The following is a 25,717-nucleotide window of genomic DNA, read 5'->3' as shown; positions in this document are numbered from 1 at the left end:
GGCCTCCGCCACAGTCCCGTCACTTGCATCCATCACACTGCCTTTCAAGCTGAGTGGGGACCCTGGTTGGTGGAGGATGGCGGGGTCAGGCTCCAGCAGTGATCAGCCAGCCATCACTGCCCATAGAAGGAGCTGCAGCCTTCAGAGGGTTTAATCTTGTGTTTTTGGCTCATGGCTGCTCGAGATGCTGTGTGGAGAGAGGGGTGGGGTGTTCCTGACTGAAGAGGAACAATCAGAAGAGGGGTTTACTTGAAGTATTACTTGAATCCCAGCCGATCTTGATAAGTCACAAAGGATTGAGGGTTGCACACCAGCGCTTGCTTGTAGGAAATATGTTCCTGTATGCTTCCTAAATGTGTTCTCTTATCTCACTCCTGGTTTTGCATACTTTAATAGAAATACAACACACTAAATGTATTTTCTTCTGAAGGCTGCAGTTCATCCACTCACAGAGCTGACTTGGCTTGTCTAATTCTACAATATGTCCATTCTGGTGCTGGAGTGTTTAATGAACCCATGATGTGCTCTGGAAAAATGTTTGCCCAGTATTGTTTACACACATTTGACAGTTTATTGTGGAGCTGACATATAGAGAAAGGCCCCCAGTCTCCCTGCATGCCCAAGTGTCCTTGAGCAAGGCACTGAGCCTCAAATTGGCATAACAGTGATGTATGATAGAGTAAGTGCAGCACATAGATGCACTGAATGAATGGGTTTGTCAATGGGTGAATGGCAAAAATGTACAAGAGCTTTGAGTGGTCATCACTCAATCATAACTTAATTTTGTCAGACGAGCAAAGTGCTATATAAATACAGACCATTTACCATTAACATCAGTTCAATCATCTGACAATGCTGTGGTTAGGTCCAACTAGGGTTTGGGTCGTTTAGTTCAGGAAACCTTCATTGTCATGTAACAATGATAATCACATTTTTAAGTTTAGGTAATATGGTCATGGTCAAATTACATTGCTAAGTCCCACATTCCAGGTTCAATGTCCATATAGGAGTTTATTTAACAAACAATATGATTCAGAAAGTCAGTTCCCAGCAGGTTATGAGACACGTTGTGATGGAGGACCCAGAGACTCTGGAATTTAAGATTAGAATTAGCAGCACTTTACCTTGTATAAATCATTGCTTAAAACATAATATTTACAGTATTTTAATGCCTGATTTTTAACTGGTTTTAACAAATGTTTGTTTTAAATAACTTCTTTTATGCAATCTTTTTATTTTTGTTTGTGTGACTTGTACTCATGTACTTTGTAAAGCACTTTGTCACCTTGTTTAGAATAAATAAAATATATCATTATTTATTATCCCTGGGGACCTTTGTTGTAGTGTAAGTTATAAAGCCCTCTCTCTCCCCATGTGTACATCTTCACTGTGAGTTTGCCCGATTAAAGTTAGAACACATCACCCAGTAAGTTCACGCATGCACGCATCAGTAAAGGATGATGTTTCACAGTGTGATGCTCCTTCTTATAGGAAACACTGCTGACCTCTAAAAGGTGTCCAAAAGGTTCGTTCTCTTAGAACCGGCTCCCCTCAGGACTGTGGAGGATTCCCCATGTTATCAAGTTATGGAGCCACAGTAAGCGCGTATGTGATGGAGGAGGGAATATGACACCGCAGGCTTCACACACAGACACGCACACACAGGGCGCGCGACACACACACACACGCACGCACACACACACACGCACACACACACACACACACACACACACACCACACATCTGGAGGTAAGGTAGTCAGTCCACACCTGTCTGTCTTGCAGCAGGACGCACGGTAGCTCTCTGGGCTCATCAGCTGCTTGTCTGGCCTCACTCGCTCGGCTCGGCTCGGCTCGGCTCAGCGCTCTCTCTCTCTGACTGTGTCTCCAGCCATGAGGAGCTCCGGGATCCGGGCTGCGCCACTATGCCGCGGGGTATGAGCGACGGAGCAACGCAGCGCTGCGAACAGGACATCCAGGTGTCAGTGGATTACCAGAGCGCCGGGAGGACAGCTGGCGTCCCCCACTTCCGTCCATGATCAGGCGGGACAGCACACTTGGCAGAGGTAAGACCACAAATAACATATTCTGACAAACTTCCTGAGGCTTGTAAACTCCAGCTCCCTCCTTCTAACAGCTACAGTGTGCCATGTGCATTGACGCAACAATACAATCCACATGCCTTCACATGTATTTGTGGAGAATTGGTCTACTTAAAAACATTGTGCTGATTTAGAGTCGCAGCTCCACATGGTCACATAGCACTCTGTTACCTGTCGTTTCATCAAGGCCACGGCTCCTGATCAGTGACTGCCACGGACTGAGTGAAAGACATGAACGATACCTTATAATGACCTAAGTCATCAACTTATTACCAACACACTGGAGCCTAGGTACGGGTCAGACAGTTGTAGGTTTTAGTCTGGAAGGTCATGTGGCAGAAGTGCAGCTTTAGTTCATAGAATAAGGCAGCGTCTCATTTGCAAATGATACAGCTTATCCCATATATTCATTATTTAATATTACTAGAAAGAGACTTATTGCCCAAGAATGTCACTATAGTCTTATTGCTATTATTAGAACTGTACTTTAGTTTCAGAAATAAAAACGAGTGTTGTCCTTTATTATAACATAAAAAACTAATGTTAGATTTTGACCTGTTGGTCATCATTATTTAAAGATATTATTACAGTGCTGAAATATTTCAAAATAAATTAATTTATGTAGTAAAATCAATCATTGTAGAAGTTAAAATGCACGTCTCTTAGAGTTGTTCAACTGTCTGCTATCCCAACCTCTGCATCTTCCAGCATGGACACCAAGTTCTCTTCTTTTTAACTGATCAATTCTATAATAACAGCTTTGTCTGTTTCTCCTCACTTTTATCATGCACCTATTCACGAGAGTAAATAAATTAAAATCTGCTTTGTGGAGGTAGCAGGTTCGAGTGAAGATGAATTTCACAATCCATTCGGGACATTACAGATAACGATTTGTTGGACTGAGCTTTGGCTCAGCAGTGACTCGCCTCCCGGTGCAAGTGTCTATTTTGGGTACATGACTGCAATGTGCTGAGGCAATATTTAAAACTTCAATCTGTGTTGTTCACAGGAGCGGAATCTGTTTGCCAACAAGTTGCATGTGGGAGGAAGATGACTTAAGAGGCATTTACTTTTTAAGCTAATTTGATCATTATTTGGACAGTGGAGCTTACAGTGGAGACAGTGGAGACATTTGGACAGTGGAGCTTACAAAAAGCAACGAGTGGCATTGCAAACCAGTGTTAGATTCATGTAGTTTTTTTTATAGTTTAATATCAATGTATAATCAAGGCTTGTTTGAAGTGAGTTTGTATAGTCGCCTTTAGTTCATTGTTTTGGTTTAAAAGACTGTATGCATGTGTCATCCAGCAACAGCCTTCAGCTAACACACAGGAGCTAAAGATCCAGATCATTTTCTCAGGAGTTAAGATCAAATCAGATCAAAAAATTCAGTTAAAGCTGTACTAACTGTCAGATGAATGAATTATTTGATTACAGATTTGCCATAAACCTGTGGACAGAGATTCTCAGGCCCACTGTATGTGATGACTTTGCATCTTTCAGCTCTTTCTTCAGTTTTGATGCAGTTTTAAACTAACAGAAAGAAAGAGAAAGCTTCTCAAGGAAATCATACTTTTTATGTTATATGGGTGGAGACAAGTTTTATAAGGTGATCAAACAACATCACAAACCTGCAGCCAGAGAAAGATGTCTCTGCATCGGTTTAATTTGTGTAAATTACATTTAAATATTATTATTATTATTAGAAAATGTTTTATGCATGACTCATTTCTGAGCATCCCATCCAGATACTTCCCTTTCCCTTTTGAATAGAATAACCAAGTCAACAGACAAGGATCAAAGATCCTTTCTCAGCACAATGTATGAGACACAATTTCCATCAACATACTTAAACACTTCGTATTGCTTCATTTGAATGAACGTCACTGCTGTTTGTGCCTGAACTCCCAGCTGTGCACTGTGTGTGTTCTGCACTGGGCACTAAGAAAAGATAAACACATACAGGCAGACAGAATTTCAAAGTAAGAAAAATACCAAATTGTTGGAGCCCTGCATAAATTGGACCAAACCTGACCCCTAAAAGTTACGTATTTATATGTATTGTAGGAAATGTAATTGATGGCTGGATTATGTTCAGAGACATATTTTTTGGCTGACTGAATGTTAGTGGACAACAAAAGTGGAGTAGTACTTTGGGGAAGTGCACAACTGTTACTCCAGAGACTGAGTTTTGCATCTACAAACTCGAGAAAAACCCAAACAATTACGAATAATTAAGTTGTGGGAACGAGATAAATAACTCGTGGCACCCCTCTGCGCAGTCAGAGACTTATTATCTTGTTCCCACACATTATTATTTTCTCAAATGTCACCAGTAGGTTTTAGCATAAAAAGCTTTTAATATTAATGGTTTGGATGGTTTAATTAATAAATATAAATATTTGTTGTTAAATTGAAATAAACAGGTTGTGTCTGAATTTACTGTGGACGTTTTCTGTATCATACCAGACCAGGATCTTCCAGTGACCTTAAACAAGTGCTGTGAGAGTATGAACAGAACAATAAAACACTTCATATTTAACAGTTTGATAAGTTGTCTGACAATATTTTGATATATTAAGTTTCAATGTATTTGTAACTTGTCCAATAGAAATGAAAACATATCCTGTTATGTATAGAAACATAATCTCGAGGAGACAATAATAAACAATAGTGTATTTATAGGGAAAATAGAAAACCCACTTTGCAGTGTAGCCGGAGAAGGGCACTGTTACTCCAAAGCAGGCATAACTCAAATGTGTGGCAGATGGTTTACAGAGTCAAAGGCAGATGGGATAATCATTTCCAAGATGTGAGCTAGAGGCAGGGGGTCAGATCAACAAAGCTGATTTCCACCACATGGAAAAATTGGCCTTAATTTGGAAAACACCAACCGATCATAATCTGAATTATTTCATATAGCTAGTTTGCAACTAATCTGTATTTAAAATTACTATACATACCTTTAAGGCCATTGGTAAAAAAAAAACTTATGGGTTAAAGCTTGTTGCTGTTTATACCTTAGTATAAAGAAAATTCAAGGCCCCATCCTTTGGAGGACTCAGTTTACGAAGACCACATCTTCTACTGCGAAGGCCAAAACCAAAATGAGACGGCCTGGTCCAGAGAGGATAACAATTTCCATGATTAACTATTATTATTATTCATTTTATCTATTATCTATCTCCACCCAAATAGCCACCTCGTTTGCTCAGTCACCAGCAGGCAATTTTTGCTATTGCTACATAGCCAACATTAGCAATAACAGCTGTTTATATTTTTCCTACAACAGAGAAGATTGCAAGTTAATCATTAAAATTATTCCTTTACTCACCAAGGTCTGTACGAAATTAGCGTGCTAAACAGCTAGCTCCAGCCTGGCTGGCCCTTCTTCTTACATTCTGATAGCGAGTAACAATTGCTCAAGCTCGGGCAAAAACTATGTTCAGTGCCTTTTTTGTTTGCAAATGTGGTGCAAAGTTGTAAGACGTTTTTCTTGCCCCTGGAACGGAATTCAGAAGCTCTGATTTTCTATGGCTCTCTGTTACATGTTGACCAAAAAGCTTTGTCCTTATTGACTGCCATTATTTAATTCAACATATGTATAACTGTTAACTAGACATTTTGTATTCAATGAAAAGGTGAAGTCATTAGTAAGCAATGGCAGTTTGCAAGCACAACATCAGGGCCCTGGAACAAGCTTATCTAAATAGAGCGCAGTCATTATTGTGTTATAAATTACAAATGTGTTTTTCCCACTATCACATGTCATAATGTTTAATTATTACTCTCATATTATAAATATTTAAGTAATGAAGGCTTTATGTTGGAAAATATATCCATTGCCTAGACAAGCTATTTCTATGTGCATTATGTCACCTTCATGTCAAGTGTAAGGGACCGGCTGGCAGTCAGAGGGACAACTTCTTTGGTATCTGAGCTGGGCACCACGTTGGAGTCTGGTATTCAGCTTTGTGTCTATAAAAAAAGCTGTGTGTTAGTCTAGCAGCAGCAACTTGAGTCCTCTGTTTGTGTCTGCATTCAGGGGCACAGGTAGCCCTATACAAGTACACCTGTGTTTGGCAGCAGTTAGATCCCGAATAATCACTGAACAATTACAAAACTGAAGATAATAAGGGTCATAGATGCGTGAGCACAAGTTTAAGCCAGACAGCTGTACTTATTCATAGAGGAATGTATCGGTTCCGTGAGAAAGGTTGAGGAACAGAAAAAGAAAAACTTCTGATGTAACAACAAACTGTGAGATATGGGTTTGAGAAATGTGAGAATTTGGTATTGGTACTTAGTAATGATTCAAATTGAATCAATGAATTTTGTAGCTGAGTGTGCACCTGGGTGAGAGAGTAACAGAGGGAGAGAGTGCCCGAACAGTGCCCGAACAGAAGCCCACACTCCAGAGCAAAAATGAAGCTTACAGACTTTATATTTTTGAACCATGAATTTTATTATGTGGAACAAGAGGCTCATAAGAATAAGGTGTGTGAGATTAACTGGTTAACTAGTTATTTTAATGTGTTGGATACAAGCTATACAGACAACATGAAGTCCAATAAAGTAAGTATGAGATCATCAGACTCGTTACCGGCAGATACCTAATATCTAAAGTCTTGAATCGGGATCCAAAAAACTTTATCAGGATATATCTCATAAATAATAACTAACAAATATACTTCTTTCATGTTCTAACAAAATTGAAGGCAAGTGTTACATCTACAGAATGTAAAGTAGGTGCTGAAGAAAAGGTGCTGTTACCGATACCTGGGTGATTTAAACCTAGGTCAGTGCTATAGTACCTTTCCCTTTTATGCTCTCTCTTGAGGCCATGTTTTGGATACTGACGCTATGTCTCACACAGACTTCTTCACGCTACAGTTGTACTTGTCTCATATCTCCAGTCTTTTAAAAGTCTGTGATCATTCTCTGTACTTAAGAAGTTGTTTTTGCTACATTGCACGCAAGTAAACATCATAATTTTATAACGAATAAAATATCTCGACCTGTACGGAATAACATATCTAATAAGTGAATATGCTGTAATTACGTATAAGGAGCCCACACCTTCTTCTGTTTATTGTTGTTTCCTTGGATGTAAATTGTGTTTGTAATGAGACTGTTCTACAAACCTCAATAGGAGATGTGTCAGTTAGATATGAAGATGCCTATCAACAGCTTACCCAGAGCAGAGTACACCCTAAACCAGGATAGGGGCTGTTATTTATCTGCACACTAACATTCTGTATTGGAGCTGCACTTCACCAGCTTGTGTCTGTAGTTCAGCTCTAGTACAATGCAAAAGCAGGACGAGAAGTGAATAGAAATATATCCTTGAAGTGAAGAAAAAGATATCACTGTAAGCTAGTTCAGTTCTACAAACACAACGTTGTGGGGCTGATGGCTAAAGGCCTCTCTGTACCCAGAGCTAACCTGTCCCAGACCGCCTGACACACTGATACCCTAATTAGTACCTCCTGTAGCCAGGGTCCCACTCTAGCTCACAGTGTCAGGACAGTATAGAACACTCCATTTCATTTTCACAATGTTGCAGCTCGTGTTCAGTAAATCAGTTTATTATGAATGTTGTAAATATTGTTATTTTGTTCATGTACTCTTTGTTTCATCCTTGGATCCCTCATAATCAGCTCTCTCTGAGGTTTTTGCCTTCTTTCTTTGGGTAATTGTCACTTACTCTTGTTGAGTGTTAAAGGCAGAGGATGTCGCAACTTGTTAAGCCCATATTCACAAATCTGATTTCAGCTTTGTGATTTGTGAATATAGGCTATACAAATAAAATTTGATTTGTTTATTGATAACGAGGGAGAGAATTATCTTGGGCACTCAGCTTGTTTTTGCCTATTACAAATCACAGCTTTTGCATTTTCTGTTTATGCCCCTCTGTTTTCTCTCTCCAATGGGTCATAATGATTTGCAGTTTTGTTGTTGAATGTCATGGTGACACTTCACATGTTTTAGGATGAAGGAGGTTTGAGATCCTGATTACTCTCTTTACCCTGCATCAAAACTGCATCTAAATAACTTACCAGACCTTGTTCAAGAAACCTCAAAGTTTTTCCAGACTTTGCGTTGCAGAATATTCTACGATCAAGATTTCCCTTATTGGTCCTGCATCAATCATGCACACACAATCATGCTACATGCAATTTGGGAAATCCATCCTCTGCTTTTAACCCATCCGTAGGTGGACACAGCACACAGGACACAACGTGTGTTGGCCTTCAGGTAAAATCAGACGTTGGTGTGTCGTTTTATCTTTCCCTGCTGTTCTAATCTCTTTTAATTTTCTTTATTGTGCAAACATTATTAGCTGATTCATTGCTTTTCTTCCGATTCTATGAACTAGTGCAGTGGCCTTTGTAAACCTGCCTGTTTGGAATGGGCTGTTTGCTTGGCCTGTGGTAATGATCTTCAGATGTATTGCTTGTAAATATGTACTGTCACGTTTGCTGGACTTTAGAAAACTTTGTATTCATCCAACCTGGTTTATCTGGAATGAAGATTTTATATTAGATTTAGATTTTTCATACAATGAAAATGAATTTGCTGTATTACTATTCAAGTGTGTGGCTTTTATATAAATTTGAATGATTTATTTTACCTCTGGTATTTTTTCATACACTGCATATCAGCTATTTCAGAGGTCTTTTAAGTAAACAACAAAATCTTCAGAACTTTAATTCATTACTTAACATTACATAGATAACTTTTCAACATAAAAGGTCTGTAATTCAGCTCTATATAAAGCATTGCTGCAACAAAACAAACATGCTTTTAGTTTTTGCTTATACGTAGAAGACACCATGTTCAACTCGGTCCCAGACTAAAGATACACTGCCCCACCCCCATGACACTACTTGCCTCTTTTTTTCAAATTGTATTCATATTGAACATATTATGGGTCCAAATTCACCAAATTATGATTGAAACTGCACTTTCCTGGGCCACGTATGCCAAATATGAGCCGTTAAGAGGTTTGCTGGATGCATTTCACATACAGACAGACATTTGTGGCTTTAATAGGTAGATGGCCAATTGAAGCCTTGCCCAAAGCCTAAGGTTGTTGCTGATGCTGTCAAGTTCCCCTTGGCCTTCTTAGTGGAATAAACCTGGAGGTTTACACACCCATCCACACTTCTTCCCTTTGTACTCTTCTGATGACCATTCATAATCAAATATCTGTGAAAATTCTCAATCATCCAAGTTGTAGTATTTTTAAGTGTATGTCAGGACTCAGGACTGTGTATTGGATATGACTGTTTGCAGAACAGAGGCCCCGCAGGGAACAGTTCTGGTTCCGTTCCTCTTCACCCTCTACACTGCAGACCTCTCTTACAACTCACCCTCCTTGAGATAGTGACTTCTTACCTGGGTGTTCACCTAAACAATAAACAGGACTAATCAGTTTTTTACAAGAAGGGTCAGAGCAGACAGTATCTGCTCAGGAGACTGAGGTCTTTTGGAGTACAGGGTGTGCTCCGTAAGACATTTTATGTCGTATTTGTTGGAGTGGTTTACTGGGGCAGCAGCATTTCAACTGCTGACAGGAAGAGAGTGGAACGACTGATTAGGATGGCCAGCTCGTGGGATTTAGCCCTTTGACCTAGTGGAGGTGGTGGGACAGAGAAGGATGATGGAGAAGCTGCCATCTCTAATGGACAACCAGTCCTAGCCTTCCCGGCAACCATCACAGCACTGGTCAGCTCCTTCAGCCACAGACTGATACTCCCTAAGTGTCTGAGGGAGAGGTCAGAGGTCATTCCTTCCTGCTGCAGTAAGACTGTACAACCAGCTCTGCTACCAGTAGACCACATGCACTAATTATGGACTGCGCTTTAATGCAGGTTTAACTCTCTTAACAATGGCTTATGTGCAATCCATTTCACTGTATATATTCTGTTTCACTGTATATATTGTTTTTTACTCCATTTATATTTGTATATGTATTTACATTTATTAGTATTGCATGTTTACTTATTATGACTTCACTGAATATTTTTGACCATCTTCTTGCTGCTGTAAAACTGCAAATGACTATTCTATTAATGTGGGCACTACAGCTGATACACAAAAATGATTCATGAAAAAATTAAACAGATGTGGTTGTGTAATTGGTATGTGCCTGAACATAGTGTAACACCAGTAACTGACTGACTTCAGCAGCAACTGTAATGGAAACATCATCATCTTTGCAGTGCCAAGTTTGTTACAACAGGTGAACAGGTGAAACTGGTAGTGCAGCATAGCCGAGAGGAATCCGATTTTTGTGCTTGTCTATCGTACGATCAAGGTGCCGTGAAAATCCTGAGGGATACTTGGGCTTTTGATTCATACTTTTTCTCAGTGTACTGACACTGGAGATTACATTCTGATACAGGGAATGGGTTTGACTGTGTTGCCTGTTCTAGTTGACTGTGGCTTGCTAGCTCGCAAGCAGCGAGCTGATCCTTCGCTTAGTGAGCTGTTCGAAAAAGTGCTGTCAGAGGCTGATGGGAAGAGTGCTGCTATTGGTTATCTGTGTCAGGGTCAGTTGTTGGTGAGGAAGTGGAATCCTCATGGGGTTAACTGTGTTGGTGATCCAGTTTTCCAGGTTGTTGCTCCGTCAAAGTTCTGCGAAGAGTGTGACATCCTCTGTCCTTAACCCTCAACAAGAGTAAGGGAAAACTACCAAACAAAAATATTAACATGGGGAAAAAAACGTAGAAACCTCAGAGAGAGTCACATGTGAGGGATCCCTCTCCCGGGACAGACAGAAGTGTAATAGATTCTGCGTGTAACTGAATACATCAAAAAATTCACGGTATTTACAGCATTGATTACAAGAAAACATTTATAACATAATGGAAAAGTATGTCAATGTTTAAAGTATCTGTACATGTACATGTCTGATAGAGCTGAAGGGAAGAGCAATGACAAATTTATTGAGGAGTTATTGTCAGTAATGGTAGAATATGTGAGTAGGCCTATTGTATATCAAGCAGTCTTGTTGTAATCATAGTCCACGATCAGCTGCCACCACGATCAGGATCCACCATGATCCACAGTCCGCCATCACAATCTCTGTCAAGTCAGTAATATGCATTATATAAGAAGGAGAAGAGGAAGGAGAAGCTCCGTGTGTCATGTGTCCCCCGACATTCTGGACCTATAGCAGCATAACTGAGAGCAGGTCTAAGACAAGCCTGGACCAGCTCTAACTATAAGCTTTATCGTAAAGGAAGGTTTTTAGCCTACTCTTAAACGTACAGATGGTGTCTGCCTCCCGAACTGAAAGTGGGAGATGATTCCACAGGAGAGGAGCTTGATAGCTGAAAGCTCTGGCTCCTACTCTACTTTTAGAGACTTTAGGGACGACAAGTAAGCCTGAATTCTGGGAGCGCAGTGCTCTAGTGGGTTGATAAGGTACTAACAGCTCTTTAAGATATAATGGTGCCATATTATTAAGGGCCTTGAAGGTGAGGAGGAGAATTTTAAATTCTATTCTAGATTTAACCGGAAGCCAGTGTAGTGAAGCTAATACTGGAGAAATGTGGTCTCTTTTCTTGGTTCTTGTCAGGACACGTGCTGCAGCATTTTGGACAAGCTGCAGAGTCTTTAACGACTTACTGCTGGAGCCTGATAGTAAGGAATTACAATAATCCAGTCTGGATGTAACAAAGGCATGGACTAGTTTTTATGCATTTTTGGAGACAGGTCAAATTTTTTACATTGTACACAAATTTGTTTTAAATGAGAATCAAAGGACAAATCTGGATCAAAGGTAACTCCCAAGTTCCTGAGGGTTTCACTGTAAGCAAGGGCAATGCCATCTAAATAGCTATATCATTAGATAATGCATCTCTAAGGTGTTTAGGTGTTTAGTCTTGATGACCACTCACAGTATCTTGTCCAAGGACACTTCGGCATGTAGACGGGGAAAAGGACTACTGCTCTACCCCCTCAACCACAGCCGCCCCTAAGTAATGACTTACTTACTTTCTTATTGGCAAGTACCCCTGTCCCAGAGAGCTGAAGAGATCTGTTCTATGCTCACCTTCTGTCCTTGATGCGAGGGTGATGCAGGCGCAGGTGCTGTGTTGTTTCAGTGTGAAAGTGACAGTGTTTAGCGCCCTGTGAGTTTTTTTCCCAGGAAATTTAATTCATACCAGGTTAATTATCATTGAAAAAGAGAGAAAATAGAGAGAAGGAATGAAAGAGGGTGACTGCTGAATGTGCGCTACTATACCGCTACTGTTAAATAAGTTCCGTTTTAAAGTAAACAGTATGTTAAGAACTTCGGCGTCTTCTGAAGTTGTGCCCTTACAGCTGCAGGTTTACCAGATGCTTTATCATGGTTACAATTATAAAGATGCAAATTGTACCACCATAGGTGTACCAGACTGTCAGAGTCATGGTTATGATAATAAACACACATGGAAGCTTATGGAACAGTTGCAGTTTGGTTAGGTTAAGGCAAAAATAACTACTTGGTGAGATTTCAGGAAAGATTGTAGTTTTGGTTAAAATAGATGCTCAAGGTTAGAGAAGCTTCAGTTATCTGGTTACATCAATAAACATTTGAATAACCATGATAATGATTACACTCATAAACATGTGGTTGAGATTGAGATCCATCCACCTCACCCTCCTCCTGGTATATGGACCCATGTTGGCTGATTAATCCAACAGCAGAAATTGCTGGCAATTGAAGTTAAGAGTTTTGTGAATTTATGGTTGAGATAATAAAGATACTGAAAAGCAACTACTTTGTCTCAGCTGTGTTTTGGAGACCCCAGTGACATGGACTTGTGCCACAATATGATACAAATGACGTCTTATTTAAATTAATCAATCATTTCTCATCACATGGTATGAATGACATCATGAGGACATCATTATGAAATGGCATTGTTACAATAATTTGTTTTGTTTGTCTGCTTGTGGTACAGGGTATGCATTGCCCTGCATTGCTGTTATTACAATAGATTATCTATACTACAGGCAAAAATCTCAGTTTAAGATCAACTTTTTCATGTGTTTAGTTAGTCTAGGCTAAACTGTAGTAGCTGCACCCATCCTTGTCAATAGTGTGGCAGTCTATCATTTACACATGCAGTCAGTGTTGTGTAATCTGATCCAAACCTCCCCTCGTACCGTACTCTTCATCCATGTCAGCTCTACTGAAGGCGGCAGAAAGAGTCTGAGCTATTTCAGGGAACGTGAAGATGGAAAAAAGAACCATTAAAAGGACAACACAAACTTTAATCTTGATGTCTTGTTTGGCTACTTTTACATCCTGTTTGATTTTTAATTTGTGTCTGTCAGAGTACAAGGTTCCACTCACTGTATGGAAACTTGGTCGTAATTTATTTGTATTATGAGGCACAGAGGAAACTTGAAAGCATCTGTGTTATTTTATCATGCTATAAAATGTACTATAAACTATGTCAAATATTTTGGATTGGATCCCAGATCCTTTCTAGGATGTTGCATGCCTTGCTCCTTTTTATTAGTCCTGTTTTAAGGTGCGTTAATCGTTCGTTAATCAAGAAACTTTTGATCCAGTGAATTCTTTTTCAGTAGATCCCGATGTTTAAAACAGGTCCTTTAATAAAAGAGCTGTTACTGCCCCTTTGCTGCCTTCAGTATTTACAGCTTGAGCTGGTCTAGAGTTTGTGGACTAGAAATGGACTTTCATGTTTTTTTCCTCTCTGATATCACCTGTCTGTTGCCAGTTCTTTGGATTTTGAATGAGTTTCATTTCTATTGTTTTCTTTGCTCATGCTGAGCTCTTCTGTTTACATAAGACAAATAAAAACATCAATCCTATTTCTTCCTGTGTGGCAGAGGATTTCTCCAAGCAAAGACCTACCAGCTGCCAAGTTTATAAAATATAGCAAGTGTAAACTGAATACTTTGAACTGAGTTATGCAGTTTCACATTTCAGAGGCTGCCTGAACTTATGAAAATGTATTAGCATGAACAGTTGATATGATCAGACTCTGTTAGTGACTTCTTAAAAGAATGCAACAAATCTATCTATCAATTTGTCTGAGAGGCGGAGTAGCAATTTGTTACCCAAAGACTCTGAGCTGTGTGAGAGACAAAAGCTGCTTTTAAAGTGCATCCCTGAACTTGACATTACCTGAGGCTGCATGTGTCAGTGCAACTGTCTAAATCAGTTGAACAGGACATTGCATGTACCCTGACAGTTACCTATACTGCAAAGTCTTTGTAATGTCTGATGGAGTGAGTGATGTGAAATCTGGAGAATTCCCAGCGTTTAAGTTGTACGTGTTATTGATGTTTCTATCATTTCCCCTGCAGGCTTTACCCAGCCCCCCCCTTCATAAAGCCAAACAGAATATTTCCAGTATGTGTGAGCATGTCTCTCAAATGATCTCCAGTTGTGTGCTGCATGTGTGAAAGGGCAAATGTGGACCCTTTCGGGATTAGATTCTTTCGACTTTGTCAACATTCATATGTGAAAAGTGCTAAATTAAGAAAGGTATTCTGTCCCTTCTTCCTTTCTCTCTGAGCTATAGAGCTATAGAGCTAAAACGCTTGAATGGATAGAAATCATTTTATTTTTAAAACACTGTTTTAAAATGTACTAACATGAATGTTGATTGACTCTAAAATAGGATACCTTTTTTTCTAATTGTTATTTAAAATCAAAAACAGATTGATAAATATATTTAGGTTGGTCAAAGGTTAAGGTCACGGTGGCCTTACGAACCATATTTCCGGACAAAGAAATAGATCAAGGATAGGTCAAAGATCAAGGTCATGGTTACCTCATATTATTGTGAATGCGCAATAATATGAATATGACACAAATATTCACTTTAACTAATTAAAAAAATGGGTGGCAAAAATCAAAGGTGAAGTTTACTGTGACCTCACAGTCATACGTATATAACTGACAGTTATTTTGTATCACTGTTCAGTGTTACTGAAGTAAAGACTGGCTGCTGCAAAAAGAGCTGTTCACCTATTTATCCAGAGAGGCTCAACGCAGTATGCAGAACCCTGCACTGGAGAATCAGTTGTTGTGTAGATACCCGTTATCATGACTGCGCTGTTGTTGTGATCGACAATGTCACTTGCATTGTTGAGTCCCAGTGGCCACTGCTACAGAGCACTGGTCGCCCGTTTATTCAAATTTTACACATTACATTGCACTTCACTGGCCCCTTCACAATACACATGCACAAAGTGTAACATGAACAGTCCTGAAGATATGCACATACAGACAGACAGAGATTTCTGGAATTATTCGATGAATAATCATACATGTCAATGCAGTGATACATCACATTTTAGACTCAAGCTGCACAGGTTGGCAGTGGTATACAATCACAGTGCAGTAACTCTAGGTTGTTTATGTGAATTTTAGAAAATGATTTCTTTATTCAGATGAGTCATTACATCTAAATGTAAATGCATCATCTTTATACGGACCAGACAACAATTACACAAAATGCTTGTCTGAAATGTTGTCAGAGTGACATCCTGGGTTCACCCTCAGTTCCCATGGAGCTGTGGTAAACAGAGCATGAATCACCAGTGAAACTCTTGATTGATGAAGATTCAACAAAAGCAAATGTACCTTGTTATTAAAGTGAAAGAAAACCAGAATTCCTCCCACCTGGTGAAAACATTCTGCAAGGCATATAAAAAAATGATTAACTAGACCTCTGAATGAAGAGTTCTTTTCTTTATTATTATCATTATTATTTTATTTTTCAGATGACAAAACCTGGTGGAGGCAGGAGGCGTCGACAACCCAGCATCACCTGAAGAACTGGAAGGTGAGCGTGCGTCACAGAAAAGCAGTCTTTTTTCTTTTCCAGCTGATCAGAGGTGGAGCAATCAGTGAAGATTCATGATGCCTAACTTTCCATCCAGTACAGTTGATAGATTGAAGTGTTCTGTAGGACTGTACAATGTATCCACAGATCTCATCTAAAAGGAAAGGTGTTTCCTTCTGTTCTGAATAAAAGGAAAAAGTGACAGGCTGTGAACGCAGGTCTTTATCTGTAAGCTAACCACTATATTATTAGTTACCTAACCTATTATTAAATAAATAATTTGTGTTACATAAGAATAGACTCTGAGCATTATTATTGTCTTACTAAGTGTTATTTAGGGAGAACAAAGTTTCTCATGGTACCATATCAGTTTATTAAAAGTCTATAAAAATGTTATATCTGCAGTAACAGTTAATGCTAATAACTCTACCCCCTCTACACATGTTGAGGTCCTGACTAGTTGAGAGCATTTCAGCTGCATTGTCAGTCATCTTTCTCTCACATGTTGGATGGAACATATACACCTTTACTCTATTGAACTGCCTACAGAGGTAACCTCTCGTCTTTTGCTCATGCTATACAGGCATACACCTGGCAGCTGAAAAGCTCCACACTGTCTTTACCCTTCATCAATGAAAGGAGGTCTGACAATCAGAGGGAAAGTAGGCCAGAAGGATATGCTGGCAGACAGTCGGCATATATGTTTCACCCCCAGCCAGTTTCCACTACACTGCCCATTTGATCTGGGCCTTAAGTTCCTGCCAGACACTGCAGAGAAACTCATTTCATAAGTGATGTTAAAATATTAACCTTACCTGTTCAGTGGGAAAGTGTCACGTGTCAATTAAGTAATTAAAAAGGTGCAGGTGTCGGCTGCAGGTTTCCCATAAGACTGTAGAGAGAGAGGGCCTCTACATAGGTACCATCAATGAACCAGGGTGGATCAGCTTACCCAAGGCAGCTTTCAGTTTCCACAATGTATGGAACACTGTAGATTATTCCGTTAAATGCAAATACATAAGTCCTAGTGGTGTGGCTCAAGGGATGGCAAAGTCTCTTGTTGGTCAGTCGCCACTGTAGTCTCGACTGAAACATGACATTTGTAACATTCTCCTGAGCATGATTGACTGTGATGATGAGCTTTAATCTAACTGGTGTCAGCAGGTCAAAGTTTGCTGCTCTCCAGTGAAATATCTTATAATCCACAAATAATGTGAGAGGATGTTGAAGTAATCAAAAGTATTATAATATGTTACTGACCTTAAGTAATGTAATGGATACCTTACAAACTACATTTAAGGGCATGTTTTCTGTAATGTAGTGAGATCCATTTTAATAATAATCGCTGGACTTGCATATTTCATTTTTAGGGGAAAGAGAACGAAGTGCAGTAGATGCCACATGTAAAGGAGAACATCAGAAAAATAAGGGTATTTACAGCATTGGTTAGAATAAACACTTTGTAGCATAATGGAAGGTTAATGAATAGATGAATTATTGTTATCATCAAGCTTCTCATCAAACTGTGAACTTTTTACAAGACAATGATCTTTTATTAACCTAAACCAAGTTTCATGAGTCCCTAAATAGAACCAAAAATATTTCATAATGCTGAAAACATATTATACATCAGATAACCTACATTTCCTCATGTTAATAAAAGGTTCTCTAAATGAAATTGAAATCCTTATGTGTTTATGTTTCACAGTTATAAAACACTGTTGTTCCCAAATTTTCACTTCTGTCTGTCAAATTATTAGAACTAGGCGACTTCTTGGTCTGTGAGTGATGGCTTGTTAGCCCAGCACTAGACAAAAGCTCTGGACAAAAGTATCACTTAATCCTACAACCTGGGAGCTCCATAAAAACATACAACCCTGTCCACATGCATCCCACAAAACAGAAAGCCTGTTCCCCACAGTAACAGTGTGTTCCTTGATACTGTCAGGTGTTGTTATGGGTGGTGGCGTCGTTGCTGACACTGGTGGAAGATGTGTTTTCTGAGGACAGTAAAGAGGCTCAGTCGGACATCCAGCGTGTCCTCAGGCAGCCCTCCTGGTCTCCTGCAGAGGACCTGGAACAGGACAGCAGTGCCCACATTCCCTGGCCTGATGCCTTTGGTAAGTAATTTACTGTCTTATCTCACCAGCAAGCTGTCCAGTATCAGTATTTGTGGTGGTCAACAACAAATTGGGGCAGTTCAGTCTGGACTGGTCAGTTCAGCACATACACTCAGTGAGCACTTCAATAGGAACACCTGTAAACATGGTAGCAGTGGAGTAAACAACAGTTACAGGTCAAGAGTTACAGTCAAAGTTAATATCACACATCAGGATGAAGGGAAAAAATGTGATTTCAGTGACTTTGCTGAAGACATGATAGTATCTCTGAAACTGATGAGAGGCAAGTCAGAGGAGAATGGTCAGACTGGCTGGAGCTGACAGAAAGGCTATGGTTCTTCAGATAACCACTCTTTACAACTGTTGTGAGCAGTAAAGCATATTTCATCACAGTTGAGGGCAGACCTCTGCTCTGGCAAACTTGCTGTTTGATGTAAAACTTCACACCACTGCCGCTGAACAATGCAGAATGTTGACATAGATGCAAGATTTAAAACTGTGGCATAATGTATTTGTGTGTTTGCATTAGGGGTGCAATGGATGACATAAGTTACGGTTCAGATCAGAGCAGAGGGTCCATTTTTCAGATCAACAGTTTCATAATTTACCAAAAATATACTCCTCAGAGATCTTTAACTTAGTGCTTTGCTCAGTTGATTCCTTGTAGAGCTGCCTCATGGAGCTCTGTCTCTCCCTCTCGCACGCTCACGCTATCATCCATGCAGACAGCCAGACCTTGTACATATGGTTTCAGCTGCAGCCATGTGTGCACCTGTGGGTGGCATTCAATAAAGTTCTCTCACCTGAGAAATTCTCTTTCACCCTCTAGTCTGTGTGCCAGTCACACAAGCTCTGTTGTATGTGAGAGCGAATTCCAAATGTGTGGCCATGTCAGCTGTAATGCTATTGTCATATGGCTTTCTCATGGTACAAAGCCTGCATACCGTAATTATATTTAACCAGGAGCCAAACTGCTCCCATATACAGTGTGTGACTTAAATGATGCAAGAGGTTTCCGCTCCTTCAGTAGCCATGGCTTTCACTGTCACAACTGCTTTGATCTAACTGCATCTCTGCATTGAAATTTTACACAATTGTTAGGGTTCCTTTAAAAAGTCAAAGCTACGGAAAAACTGTATTATAGTGACCCTGTCCAGTCAGCTGAGCAGCTAGAGTGTTCTCAGCCAATCAGGACGGTGCATATTACGTAGTCACTATTTATGCTGCTGGTTGGTTGACCTTAGTGAGTTTGTGTGGAGGTATTAGGTTTTTCTTGGGTTGGGGTTTTATGTTGGATTCTGCCTGAATGAGTTTGCTGTACCCCTGAGCTTTAGTAAAGGAGCACATTATTAAAGTGAGCACTAAACTGCCATCCTGTCTCCTGCTATATGTCTCAGTGCTAACTTATTCTAATATGAAAACTGTGTCGATCCATAGGGATCACAGATCAACCATTGTCTGTTACACCACTAGTTTATCCTATTTCAATTTTCACTAGTCAATTTTCAAAAGTACTAAAGAAAGTGTATTATTATTTTGTATGTTGGTAAACTTTGTAAAGCTTACCCAGTGGTTGGAGCCCTGTAACATCGGCTGCCTGCTGCTTGGCCTTTAGAAACTCTTGTGATTGTAACATTACTCAGATGGTTTCTGTGCTGCTCATTCGTATAATAAAAGCTTCATAAATCTAAGATGGAGGCCGTAACATATCAGCATGTCTCTCCTTGATGACTAATATAGCCTGTGGAAATTTGCCTGGTAGTTTTCAACACTGATTGTGGCCTTGGTCAATAGAGCAAGGCCCCCTGTGTACGACAGGGTAAAAATAATTACTCCGGTGTGCAGGTTTCTGCCATGCATCACAGTCCTGTTCAACACAGCCAGCAGAGAAGTAAGATGAACAGCTTTGGATTAAATGTCTGTTTATTCTACCACTTTTGTATGTAGCAAAACCAGACTTCAGTCTCTTTTATAATAAATTATATTTGAATAATGCTCACTCTATCAAACAAAAAAAGATTAAAAATAAATAGATAAAAACCTGACACCCCACCATTACTACTGAATCCTAAATCAAAGTAAATTAAGTGTATCTGCTATATCCTGTATGAGCAACATGCATGCTAAGTAAAGAATCCAGAATACACACTCTGTAAAACAGAACACCTGGCTCTTTATTTTGATGATGATATATGATATGGAGAAGGAAAAGGGAAAGTCTGGGAGCTGCTTACAATTTACATCATTTTAGTATAATTTTGTAGATGTAGAGACTCCCTGTGGCTTGTCAGAAACAACACCACCAAGTCATTAGGGGCTAATCACTTATACTGTATGAGGGGATCTGCATGTACTGAAAACAGTGCATACCACTGAACATACAGTACATACCAAGTAAACTAAAGTTTTAGTATTGAACAACTGTTCATGCTTTTTGTGCCATTGGCAGGGTTTAGACTGAACAAATGCAAATTATATTTACAGTATCAGCATATTCATATATTCGACATATAACACTCTTATTGAACTGGCCTTTTCTTCTTTATATATATAAGTACATTTCACATATAAACAATCTTAACAAACATTAACAACCAAACAGCTTTAACTTCCCTCTTTGTTCCCACTTTCTCTGGTTCAGTAAAGTAAACTCTACCATGTGCTGCCAGGATTTACTACCGTAAAGATGGAAAAAGCTGCGCAGGTAAAATAAAACTACTGTAAATGCGACAAAAAGTGCGCAGGTAGAAAATAGAAACGGTCCGTCAAAATCTAATAACAGCGTCTGGGTCCGTTTAGAGCGGCTTCTGGGTCCGGTCCGGACCGCGGCCCGACTATTGGTGTCCTATGCTAGATGATAGTGGGCGTTTTTTTTTGCTTCAGCTTGCTTTTCAGGTGAGTCCATGCTTTGAGTGTGCGCAGCCACCTTCCATACGACGAGTCGCCCCAGCCCTATACCTTAGTAAGAACAGACAATAATTAGAACATTTATCAAATATTTGTATTTATCAATTAAATGTATTGAGGTGATATAGCTCTTGTTCGAATCTTTCTGCACCTCAAGTGATAAAGAAGACATATGAGATAAAGGTCCGGGAGACCAAATGAAGTAAAGATCATAATTGAAAGAAATTGAGGTGAAAGTGTTTGCAAACAGAATATATGGTGCATGAGTGATATGGGGTCTAACATGTAGAACATAACAAAAGGTCAGCAACGACTAAACTAAAATAAAAGGTACTTTGACCGAATGAATATTAAGGTCCGAGGACCAAATTATATAAAATGCCAACAGAAATTGTAAAATAGTACAGTAACCGAAAATACATTAAGGTTAGCAATGACAAACAGAAATTAATGTCCGAGACCAAACATAAAATAGTATGCTTGTTGGATGAGGGATGTATAATGTAGAACTTAATAAAAGGTAATTTGACCGAAGGCAAAGGTCGAGGACGAGGACCAAATTATTTAAAATGCCAACAGAAATTATGAAATGGTTCAGCAACCAAGAAGAAATTAAAGTCAGCTTGACGAACAGAAATTAAGGTCCTTAAGACCGAAAGTAAAGTAGGATGCATGTTGGATGAGGGATGTATAATGTAGAAAGAAGTAAAAGGTCAGCAAGGACCAAACTAAAATTAAAGATTATTCGACCGAATGAAAATATGGACCGAGGACCGAATTATATAAAATGCCAACAGAAATTATAAAATGGTACAGTGACCAAACAGAAATTCAAGTCAACTTGACGAACAGAAATTAAGTAAGACCGTAAGACCGAAAGTAAAATAAACTGCGCAATGCATGCGTCACGAAGACTGTATGGCATCCGAAGACCATGCAAGGTCACCCAGACCGTGTATGTGGGGGGTGACCAAATGTGAAGATCTGAAGAAAGTGCATATTGAAATTCGAAATGTTGCTTATATTACTAGCACAACCAGAGCCATTGAGTAAGAAAGTGCATTTTGAATGAGGGATGTATAATGTTGAACGAAATAAAAGGTCAGCAAAACGACCAAACAAACTTAGATAAAATGTCCTTCGACCGAACGAAAATTAAGGTCCGGAGACCAAATTATATAAAATGCCCAAAAGATTATAAGGTCGACAACCAAAAAGAAATTGAAGTAAGCGTAACAAACAGAAATTAAGGTCCTAAGACAAATGGAAAATACAGTGCACAATGCATACGTCGCAAGGACCGTATGGGGTCCCAAGGCAATGAGTGTGGAAAAAGACCAAAAGCGGAAGAAAGTGCATTTTGAAAACGGAAAAGTTGCTTATATTACTAGCACAACCAGAGCCAGTGAGCAAATAATATATTAAACCACCACAAGTTATATGCATGACTTAGTGATATCAGGGTTTCAGAAATCTTTGATTTGCATAGACAGTGTTGCTGTCGGGGCGAATATAGGAGGTGAATGTTTTTTTTAAGAGTATATAAATAGAGGCACAAAACAATGCAAATGTGCTCCAGGCAAAATCGCAGGTTTTTAGAGTAGAAACTGCTAATACTTTCCTCATATTAACCCTGGCTGATTCCAAATATTTAATCAGAGGATCTTGTTTAATAGAGCGCTAGAACATTGCCAAGTCTCTGTTTGGACCCGGATCCGTGGATCTGAACGTGGCTGACGCTTTATCGCACTCGGGGATGGCAGAATGAGGCTGACTAGATTCATTTCTTTGTAATATTTTTGATCTGCGCTGTGCGGATGGATGCTGGGGTCAGAAACCTCCTGGAGATAATCATTGTAAGAGTCCGACATCGGGATAAAAAACGATGCGAAAATAAGCAAGGTGAGCGAAAGATTTGCCTTATGCGCGTCACTGAATGATGGCTGACTGTGAAAGAGAGGAAAGGGGGTTTAAATTTTGACAGCAGCAGCATGATTGGCTGGAAGAGACTGCAGCAGAATCTGTACTAGTGTCTTAAGTGAACTCAAAGAACAGATGCTCAAAAACTGCAGTTACTCCAGTGTCTGATGCAGTTACTGCACGCCGGGTCAGTCACTGGTGTTACTAACTCTATCTTGTGGTGCCATGGGGAAAACCTAAGTTGTGTTTGTCCTGTTCGTGTGATGCTTTAATCTTTCAGTATAGTGTTTTTTTGATCACAGAAAAGCTGTCTCGTGACTGCACTCTCACAATAACCGTGTTTATTAGAGTTAGACATGATTGCCTAATCCCAATTCAGTTCTAACATGGAAGAGTTGTATAATTACATGAAATAATGCAGATCCATGTGGCATGTTTTAACATGGCTGAATACGCGTCTGACTGAGATGATCCTGTGGTCTTTGCCTGGGGAATATTTCTATGCATTTTTCTCATCTTTTTTTTCCACATGATTACAAGCTTTCTTTTCGTAAAACATCAGGCATGAACTGACATGCACCTACACTACTGTAAATACGCCTTCTACAGTGTTACTAACCATTCCACAAGGAAAGTATTGCGTGGAGACATTTAGAGAAAGTTCAGGGCAAAGCCACCCCCCAGGTCAGGAAGTGAAAATCATTCAGACCTCGGCCAGGTCTGCACAGCGTGGTTGGTAACTCTTGTTTGAAATGTTCCTGGCAACCAAGAAAACAACTTCAGCCTCTGTTGGAGCTCAGCCAGCAGCTCTCCTCCCCTGCTGATAATGATGCCCCTCAGTGGAAGTACATTTTGCACTGCTCAACCTGAGAATTTCACTCCCACTTTCAACGGCCATGTCTGCTTTCAATTTCATCACACATGCTCCCCCCTGCTATAACTCCATTCTAATCCAGTACATAAACTTAAGTGTGAGAAGTTTTTCACCTTCCGGTCTCTTCCAGTCCATAAAGGCCATATTTGACATGTGGGCCTGTGTTCACTTAGTGTCTTATCTCATTATTATGAATTATTATTTTCATCTTCGGAGTCATTCACAAAGTAGTGGAAAGCATTTTTTAAATTTCACTCACTCTTCTACATTGGTTAATTGGTGGGTGACTAGTTGTTGCCCATGAATGTGGAATACAACACAATACATAAGAGTAAGAAACAGCATTTGAGGAAATTAGTGATGTAAAATATAGTGCTCTGTGAGGTGGTCAGCCTTTACTCTTACAATTTGGAAAAAGTAAAAAATCTCCTTTCCTAATCACTGTTTCAACATAAGTATATACAATTCCTGGCATAGGTATTTTTAACCTCTGACATATTTGTTAAATAGGGAAAATTTGCCCTGCCCTCCAAATTTTAATTTGGAGGGCAGCCAATCCTGTGAGGATTTGAATCATGTCACAAGAATGAAACTGCTCCTCTGTCTCTATTACATGATTCTGCCCATCTTCAATGTTGCATCGTTTTAGGTGTTAAGTGTACGATTTAGGTGAAAGGGATCTATTGGCAGAAATTGAATATAAAATAATCCTGTTGTTGTTTTCACTAGTGTGTTTCATCTAAATTGTAGGAATTGTTGTTTTCTTTATCCTAGAATGAGCCCTTTATATCTTAATACTTTATAGTCACATCAGGAGCGGGTCCTCTCTGAGGAGGTTGCCATGTTTTTACAGTTTTCCAAACTGTACAAACTAAACACCTTTTGAGTTTTTATGACAACCGAAGGCTACCACAGGTTCTCTTTCATGTTTGGAGGGGAGGGTGAGGTGAGGGGTGTTCAGCTGCCACATGCAACTTCACCACTAGATTCTACACACTGCACCTTTTAATGTTGCTGCCACACAGAATTGAATGTTATATCCTTTCTTTCATAAAGACTAATTAGATAAGATAGGAAGAATTGAAGCTCCTTCACTATGATTAAGAGAATTTAAAAAGATCTTATCATGACTGCGGCTTAGATATGTCATCTCACTCAGTTTGTAACCTTACAAAGCAAAATAGACTATTTGACCGCAGCCTTAGTATAGATTACCATCAAAGATCACATGATTTGAGCTTATTGACATGTTGCTTCCTGGAAAACTGTATATTTTGCAGTGACCCCACACTACCTTATAAGTTATATAACAAAAGCCACAAATAACTAACCGTACCCACAACCAGACCTTTCTTCTTGCTCAAGCAAGCTGCAATTTATATGTATATGTACTTTAATGATGCAACCACAAAAAAACCTTCAGAAATGTTCAAATTATATTTGCATGAATTGAATAACTGACTGTCCAAGTGCATGTGTGTTTCCTATTCCTTGTAGAAGAATTGTCACTGTTGAAGGATAGATGGCGGCGCTCCCCCCGTGAACCAAACTTGCCCAGAACATCAAGGAGGAACCGCAAGAAGACCAAAAGCAGCCGTGACTGCCATTTGGAGAGGAAGGAGATGCGGGTGCGGGATCTTGGCCTCGGTTATGACTCAGATGAGATAATCCTCTTTAAATACTGTGTTGGCACATGCCACAGCTCCCGCAGGAACTATGACCTGGCCCTCAAGACTCTGATGGACAATGGGAGCATCTCCGGAAAAAAGGTCAGCGGTCACCCCTGCTGTCGGCCTACCCGCTATGAGACCGTGTCCTTTATGGACACCCAGACTACATGGCAGACAATTAAGTGGCTCTCTGCAGCCAACTGCAGCTGTGTGGGCTGACTGCAAAGAGGAGTGTCTATCTCAAATGCACAAATTTCCAAAAGCTCTTGTGTGGAAGAGCAGGATATTGTGAGGCCTGGT

At 39.7% G+C, this 25,717-nt stretch overlaps 1 protein-coding gene across 1 annotated transcript; it reads left to right on the top strand.

Moving 5' to 3' along the window:
• Positions 1-1,774: 1,774 nt before the first annotated feature.
• Positions 1,775-25,657, top strand: LOC118121186 (neurturin). The gene is made up of 4 exons (XM_035176913.1): positions 1,775-2,064; positions 15,865-15,926; positions 17,875-18,046; positions 25,245-25,657. The coding sequence occupies exons 1-4, from the start codon at positions 2,034-2,036 to the stop codon at positions 25,634-25,636; spliced, it is 657 nt and encodes a 218-aa protein (XP_035032804.1). The 5' UTR covers positions 1,775-2,033; the 3' UTR covers positions 25,637-25,657.
• Positions 25,658-25,717: the final 60 nt, after the last annotated feature.

Source organism: Hippoglossus stenolepis, chromosome 14, assembly GCF_022539355.2.
Source record: "Hippoglossus stenolepis isolate QCI-W04-F060 chromosome 14, HSTE1.2, whole genome shotgun sequence".
Taxonomy (NCBI): domain Eukaryota; kingdom Metazoa; phylum Chordata; class Actinopteri; order Pleuronectiformes; family Pleuronectidae; genus Hippoglossus; species Hippoglossus stenolepis.
The sequence above is the reverse complement of the archived record's forward strand: the minus strand, read 5'-3'. Positions and strand labels throughout refer to the sequence as shown.

Excerpts from the sequence above, each read along its gene's own strand:
- LOC118121186 (XM_035176913.1), top strand. The coding sequence starts at position 2,034 with ATGATCAGGCGGGACAGCACACTTGGCAGAG. Across the intron at positions 2,065-15,864 it reads GGACAGCACACTTGGCAGAG|ATGACAAAACCTGGTGGAGG; the intron begins GTAAGACCACAA and ends TTTATTTTTCAG. Across the intron at positions 18,047-25,244 it reads TCCCTGGCCTGATGCCTTTG|AAGAATTGTCACTGTTGAAG; the intron begins GTAAGTAATTTA and ends TATTCCTTGTAG.